The sequence below is a fragment of the Cryptotermes secundus genome, unplaced genomic scaffold, assembly GCF_002891405.2.
Source record: "Cryptotermes secundus unplaced genomic scaffold, Csec_1.0 scaffold178, whole genome shotgun sequence".
Taxonomy (NCBI): domain Eukaryota; kingdom Metazoa; phylum Arthropoda; class Insecta; order Blattodea; family Kalotermitidae; genus Cryptotermes; species Cryptotermes secundus.
Window position 1 is genome coordinate 228437 of NW_019728499.1, and position 7661 is coordinate 236097.

The following is a 7661-nucleotide window of genomic DNA, read 5'->3' on the forward strand; positions in this document are numbered from 1 at the left end:
AAGTGCTGAAAATTTGGGAAAATTATATTTCAGAACTATATGATCGACCTAATCGGCCAGAAACCTTAGAAGTTGAACCGGAAGAAGAAGTAGATACAGACGAGAAAGGACCATATATTTTACAAAGTGAGGTGGAAAAAGCTATCAAGGAAATGAGGTAATAAATACATTCATAAATAAATAAATAAATTCATAAAACAACAAAAGATTGTATGTAAAAATAAATAAAAGTTACAGTAGATAGGTCCGATCCTGAGGTTTTGTCATTGAGTTTTTATACACCCTGTAGTAGTTTGGGTATTTTTATACATGCTGTATTTATATATTGCTTATGACTGTAACAAATGTTGGTAGTATGCTTGTAACTTTGCAGATTTATTTTGTTAACTTGTATTGCCGAATGTCCTGTCCAATTGTTACTATGTAGCAAAATGGGATGAAAATAAAATACGATACAATACAATACAATAGGTATGTATGCAGATCTAAAATAGATGATTATTTATATATTTTTAGTTAATAGGACTTGTTAAGGTTAATTTTAGATACTATTTATAAGAACCAAGATCATCCCTTGTGTTCCATTCATAATATTCACTTAAAGAATAAAATGAACCAGCAAGAAGAAACTTTTTGAGCCTGTTTGAATTTAGTAATATCATTTAATAAATTCCTGATGCCTTGTGGCAGATTATTGAATATCCAAATCCCTGAATAATAAATATACACCCTTCTGCGCTTTAGCTAATTTATTAATTGAAAAATGTAAGTCAAAGCCCTGTCTGGTGTTAATGCTGTGTATAGCAGAATTAAATTTAAATACAGTGGAACCTTGCTTAATGAGCACCTCTCATAATGAGCAATTCGCGTAACAAGTGACAAGAGGGGAAGTCCCGGATTGTGCGCTTGCTACATCAGTCTGTGTTTAGCACTCGTTCTGCTAGCATCTTAGTGTCGCTTGTGATCACACATTTTTCCAAACTTGTGTTCAGACATATTATTTGTGATTTTGTTTTGTGCAAAGTTTAATAACCCCTGCAAAAATGTCCCCAAAGAAAAAGCCGCAAAAAGACAGCCATAAGAGAATAAAAATGACCGTAGAAATGAAACATAAAATCACTGAAATGCGAGAACGTGTGAGTGTAGCTGATCTAGCACACACATACAATCAGTCTACATAAACGATTTGCACAATTTGGAGTTGCATTGTGTTTCACAGCAAGAAGTTCTGGAGGAGTTTGTCAGAGGAGGAGGAGGAGGAGGAGGAGGAGGAGGTAACAGCAAAGCAACAATCTTCTGGCGCAATAAGAGAAATGTTGAAAGCATGGGAAACCGTTGCATCGTACACTGAGAAGCATCACCCTAATAAGGCAGTGGCTATGCTAGCTACAAATTTATTTAATGATAATGCTGTGTCACATTTTCACCAAATTTTGAAGTGTCAGCAAAAACAAATGTCTCTAGACAGCTTNCAACTTTCTTTGAATAAACGTTATAGATAAAATTTTTTGAGTATTTTTTTTGGCATGAAATGCATTATTCTATTTTACATTAATTTATATGGGAAAATTTGTTTCGCTTAACGAGTGTTTCGCATTAAGAGTAAGATTCTGGAACGAATTATGCTCGTTATGCGAGGTTCCGCTGTATATCTAAATTCTTAACTACAAAAATTGATACAGAAAATATATATTGAGAATATTAGAGCAGAATATTTAATTGCCTGAACAATGGATAACAAAGAGTCCTTATTTCTTGCCTTCATAATAATTCTCACTATTCATTTTTGGATTTTGAAAATTAAATTACTATGATTCGAATTGCCCCCAAATATTACTCCATACGACATAATGGAATGTACATATGCAAAATAAATCATCCTTAAACTCTCCTGAGTCATAATTGCCACTAAGGCTCTAATAGAATAACTAGCCGCACTCTGCTTAGTTACCAACTGATTTATTTGATCTTTCCATGATAAGGTATTATCTATGATTAGTCCTAGGAATCTTGTATTACAAGTATTTTTAATTTGAACATCCTTATAGTTTACATTTATGTTTGATCTAATATTTACTTTTGATGAAAAATGCACATAGTTTTGTTAAAATGTAATGATAACGAATTATTCATAAACCATGTGTCTATTTTGTCCAGTATCATTTTCAATACCATTATACGTTCCACAGAATCATAATTGAAACATACTATGCTGGTATCATCAGCATGCAAAATTGGTTTTGATATTTTATTTATTAAGTAAGGGAAGTCATTAATATATAAAAGAAAGAACAAGGGGCCAAGTATTGAACACTGTTGCACACCTTGTTTAACTTTCTGCCAATCAGAAATACCCATAAAATAATTATTTATTAATGTTCTCTGATATCTGTCACTCAAGTAGGATTTAATCAATTTTCCAATACTGCCATTAATACCACAACACTCTAGTTTGGATAATAATATATCATGATTTACAGAGTCAAATGCCTTGGTTAGATCACAGAATAGTCCTCCAATTGATAATTTACTGTTGAGTACCAATAAAATATTTATTAGATTATATGTAGCTATATCATTGGATGATTTAGCTCTAAAACCATACTGTTCTTGAGCAAGAATATTATTAGCATCTATATGATACTAAACTCTATTGTAAATGACCTTTTCAAAATTTTTTTAAAAAAGATGTCAGCAAGGATATTGGCCTATAATTGGTCATAACTGTCTTAGATCCCATTTTTAGAAATAGGACTTATCTGTGAATGTTTTAATCAAGTAGGAAATATACCTAAACTCAATGATTTATTGCATATGTAAAGTAATGGGGACAAAATAAAAGGCATACTTATTTTTTCATAGCAATACTTATACTTAATGTCATAGCAATGGAATGATAAAAATAAATGCCATTCAACCTATAGCAATGTTAAGACACTAAGGAGTCATACTGTGTGACTGTGTACATTATTTAATCTGTTGTTGTACTTCGCGCATGGTTTACATTTACATTTATTTTCACTTCATGGATCCAATCATCTCCCTGTAGGGCTGGATATAAAATATGTTACAGATTACAAATTCATGATGACTACACATCATTCGTCCTTTGTCCAATAAAATATATAATCAGGCCTCTCACAGATAACTCAAGTTATCAGGACAACACACACGGGTCATGGAAAAACCAGTCAAATTCACACCTTGCCATTCCACACACACTGGCAAGCCGTATCATTAAAACGGTTACATTATAAATATTAAAATTCATAACAAAAACAGACATCATACATACTACTACACTTACAACCAGCAAGTCTCAACAATATATAATTCACGCACACAGACCATTTATTGACTCTTTAACTTTTGAGCCCCTTACAAGCTCGACAAATTCATCAACAGAGTAAAATGTGTTACTTTGCAAATAATTTCGTAAACAAACAAAATTGTTTTTTATTATTTTTTAAAACTGTGATATTTGACGGCAGAATATTAAATAGCTTGACGCCTGAATAATACGCTCCTCTCTGATAGGATGATAAATGTGTTGTAGGTATATGAAGGTGGTCATTCCTTCTGGTACCACTCACATATACAGAGTTATTGGTTTGAAACTTATCCAGATTATTAACAACAAATGCCATCAATGAGAGCAAATATACGTCAAGTTTTTTAAATAGATCTCTAAATGTAGTAGTTGGGCCCAGTCCCATCATTATTCTTATTATTTTCTTTTGTATAACAAAGACCTTATGACTGTCTGATGTATTTCCCCAATATCTTATTCCATATTTCACCAATAAATGATAATATGAATAATATACAGCTTTAAGACTATTTATATTTAATATATAGAATAATTTTCACATTAGAAAACAAACTGTGCTCAACTTGTGAAGCAAAAAATCGATATGTCCCTTACAAGTCAGATAATTGTCCAGTTGCAAACCAAGAAATTGTATCGTTTCTACTTCTTTCAGCTTTTTGTTAAAAAACAATGTATATTGAGGGTAGCTCATAGCTGCTGTTGGGGTAAATTTTATAATTTTTGTTTTATCCAGATTTAACACTAATTGATTATTTTGAAACCACGTAAACATGCGATTAAAAACAACATCCAATTTTACTTTTAAATTATAGTAGTCTTTAGCTGTGCAAAGAATACTTGAGTCATCTGCAAACATAATAACTTCCAAAATTTTACTTATTTCAAGGGGAAAATCATCTCTGTATATATTAACGAGTAAGGGTCCCAACACCGATCCCTGAGGCACACCACATCCAACAATTTCCCATTTAGAATAATATTTGTTATTTATATAATTTAATTCCACTCTTTGCCTCCTATAGTAGAGGTAAGATTTAAACCATTGCAGCAATACACCCTGCACTCCATAGTACTGCAGTTTCATTAATAGAAGATCATGATTAACGCAGTCAAAGGCCTTAGCTATGTCACACTATATACCAGTTACATAGTCTTTTCTATTCCAAGCAGTAAGTATTACATTGGTTAATTTAAACATTGCATCTTCGGTTGATAATCCATACTGCTCTGAAAGTAATATTTTATGTTTTACAATATGATCATTCAGTCTTCTAAAAATTGTTGCTTAAAAAACTTTTGCAAACCCAGTTACTATAGATATTGGCCTGTAGTTCCTTATAACAGCCTTTTCCCCTTTTTTGTACACTGGCTTAATAATTGCATATTTTAATCTTTCTCGATATAGACCCATGGTTAATGACTTATTAATTACATAAGTTAGAGGTTTACTAATTTGTTGTCTGCACAATTTTATAATTTTATTTAACACCATTATACCCTGAAGAGTTTTTTTATTTTAATTTGCTAATTATACTAATTATTTCCTCTTCTGCAACTAAATTAAAGTTCATATCTGGAATACCAATTGGGTAATGGGAATGCAAGTATGACATTGCAGTATAAACATTAGTTTTCTTAATATTAAGATCTGGTTGACTCTCTGTAACAGTACAATGTAATATACTTCATTATGTTCTGGGTAACCATACTCTGACTTGTCCCACACTGTACTCTCCAGGATCCATGGAATGCACCTATCCACCTACCTAAGTCACAGCAGAGAATTACAAGACACATGATACCTTAATTCCTTACAGAAAGAAGAAATCCCTTATAATTATTTCACAATCAGCTTTACAGTTCTGAACATAACTGACAGCTGCTATTAATTATGGAAGGTTTACAAATTCATAACAAGTATGAAAGGGAATTCTTTTTCTACTAAATTAGACTACCTTCTTTTGGTGAACGAACCTTTATTCCTCAATAATCTGCAACTTTTGCATACAATGTACGGTTCAAATTGCAATACAAATCTCTTTAAAGCAAAGTCAACATAGTTAAGGCTTGAACACTTTTCTGTATCAAAAATTTACCAAAATAATCTTGTGTATATTAAGCTTTATCAATATTTTCCACATTCATTACTCTCCTGATTTTATATAAATGTACTGTCATACCTTGACCACAGTTGGAACTTCGTCAATTTTCATTTTGGTACAACGAAACTGGATGCCTGCTCAATTTATTAAAACATTTTAAATGTATAACGTACCTTTGTAATCTGTTCCTGCTGTGGTATACAATTCACAGCTATAATCACTCTCGTTCTCCATTCCGTTTTTTGTATTTGGTACGGATTTGTTACATAGCTGGTTGGGATAAAATTTAGGTTACCGCTTCTTTGATGGGTCAAACCAGCCTATCCGAATCATTGGCCTCTTTAATGAAATTATTTACATAACAAATAAATGCTCACGAATAACAGTTTCTAGTAAGTCGTCTCCGGTCGCTTTTTCCCGAAGCTGGTTAAAATCATGATCATCATAATGCTGATATCAAAAACTTCGGTCCACAACTCGTAATTATTTCACTTGAATGGTTATAAGCGTTATAATCGAGGCGGGAGCACGGATCACGCTGGAAGCGCTGGAATGATATGATTTGTGATTCGTGGAAAGGAATAAGTGAAAGTTGAGTCATTTAAAGGAGTTTTTTTTTTTTGGTAAAAAGAAATTATTGTAAATACAAAAAAAATCCAAGGCAATGCCCATCCGGCTTTCTGTAGCACATTCTTATATACATCTTATTTTATAATAGCGGTCACCCCGCGATATTCTTAATAATCAGTACAATTCCTTCTTTTTCTTTTCTTGACGGGATTTGTCAAGAACGCATTACTGCTGCAATCTCTACGCAGGTTATAGTCTATTGGTACAATGAATTCCGCCAGCGCCGAGAGCAGGATCGGTAAGAAGGTATGCTATCATAGCATCGACCTATGCTTACTGCTCCCCCTAGCGGAACCACTACTTCACAAGAATAGAAATAAATAAATCTGCAACCTAAGATGAATCTACAAATTAACCAAAATAAAACAATGTACATGCCGGTAACCAAGAAAGACTGTGCTAATGGACCTACATATATTGAAATTGGCTCACATAAATTTGAGGTTGTATGTAGTTTCACTTACCTTGGATCAGAAGTTAACTATAAAAATGATATCGGTGATGGAATAAAAAAGCGTGTACTTGCAGCAAATAAATGTCTCCATGGCCTTAGGAAACACCTGAAATCCTAATTAATACCCAGGAAAACCAAAACTATGATGTATAAAGTACTTATAAGATCAGTGCTATCTTATGCCTCTGAGACCTGGCCACCGTCAAGATCGGATGAAAGACTGTTAAGTATATTTGAAAGGAGAATCTTGAGATATATCTTTGGACCAGTGGAAGAAAATGGAATATGGAGGAAGAGGTATAACCATGAGCTATACAAACTATTTAATGAACCAGACATTATTGGATTTATAAAGGTGAAAAGGCTTGAATGGGCTGGACACATAATACGTGCCAGTGAGAATAGAACCATCAAGAAAATGCTTAATACTAAACCAGAAGGAAATAGGAGAGTGGGAAGACCAAGACTAAGATGGGAAGAATGTGTGTGGCAGGACATCAGAATTTTGGGTGTAAAGAACTGGAGGAATGTAGCATCGAATAGACAAGAATGGCAAGCAATCCTGAGGAAGGCCAGGGCTCACAATGGGCTGTCATGCCAGTGATGATGATGATGATGAAATCTGCAACCTGACCGCTTGAACTACAGACGTTCTTACTCCGTTGTTTTTTTTTTTTTTGAACTGATTTCAGTATCGCTTCACTCATATCCACTTGGAGAAAGTTTCTCACCAGCACCATTTAAAGAATTCACATTTCATTCACATCAATCCAGCACCTCCTTACTGAAATGAAACGGAAACTGTAAACTGCAACATACACTGAATACTTGTGTTTAGGAAAGTTGAAGGTGGGTAAACTTGAAATAAATTCTGTTTCCATCAGAGATAAATGTTTTCAACTTCATGATTTTGCTCACAACTTACACTTAAAAACTACATAGAACACAGTTTTTGGTTACATTAACGTAAATAGCAGTGGGCATTGTTTACAGTCATTACTTAGCAATGCGTCTCCCTTCAATTAGACCAAAGCTCCTTCTATGTTTCGAATTAATTATTCAGTGTTGTCCAGTCATTTTGGCACTACATAATCCAAGTTATTGCTAATTTTATTAAATGCACTGAATAAAATTTAATCAGATG

General features: G+C 33.2%; 1 protein-coding gene across 1 annotated transcript in view; it reads right to left on the minus strand.

Moving 5' to 3' along the window:
- Positions 1-5994, minus strand: part of LOC111865163 (uncharacterized protein CG4449) — an 18413-nt gene extending 12419 nt beyond the window's left edge. The window contains exon 1 of the mRNA XM_023852948.2: positions 5607-5994. Coding sequence (XP_023708716.1) covers positions 5607-5667 — 61 coding nt within the window. The 5' untranslated portion in view covers positions 5668-5994. The remainder of the gene's footprint in view (positions 1-5606) is intronic.
- Between the last annotated feature and the right edge of the window lie 1667 nt (positions 5995-7661).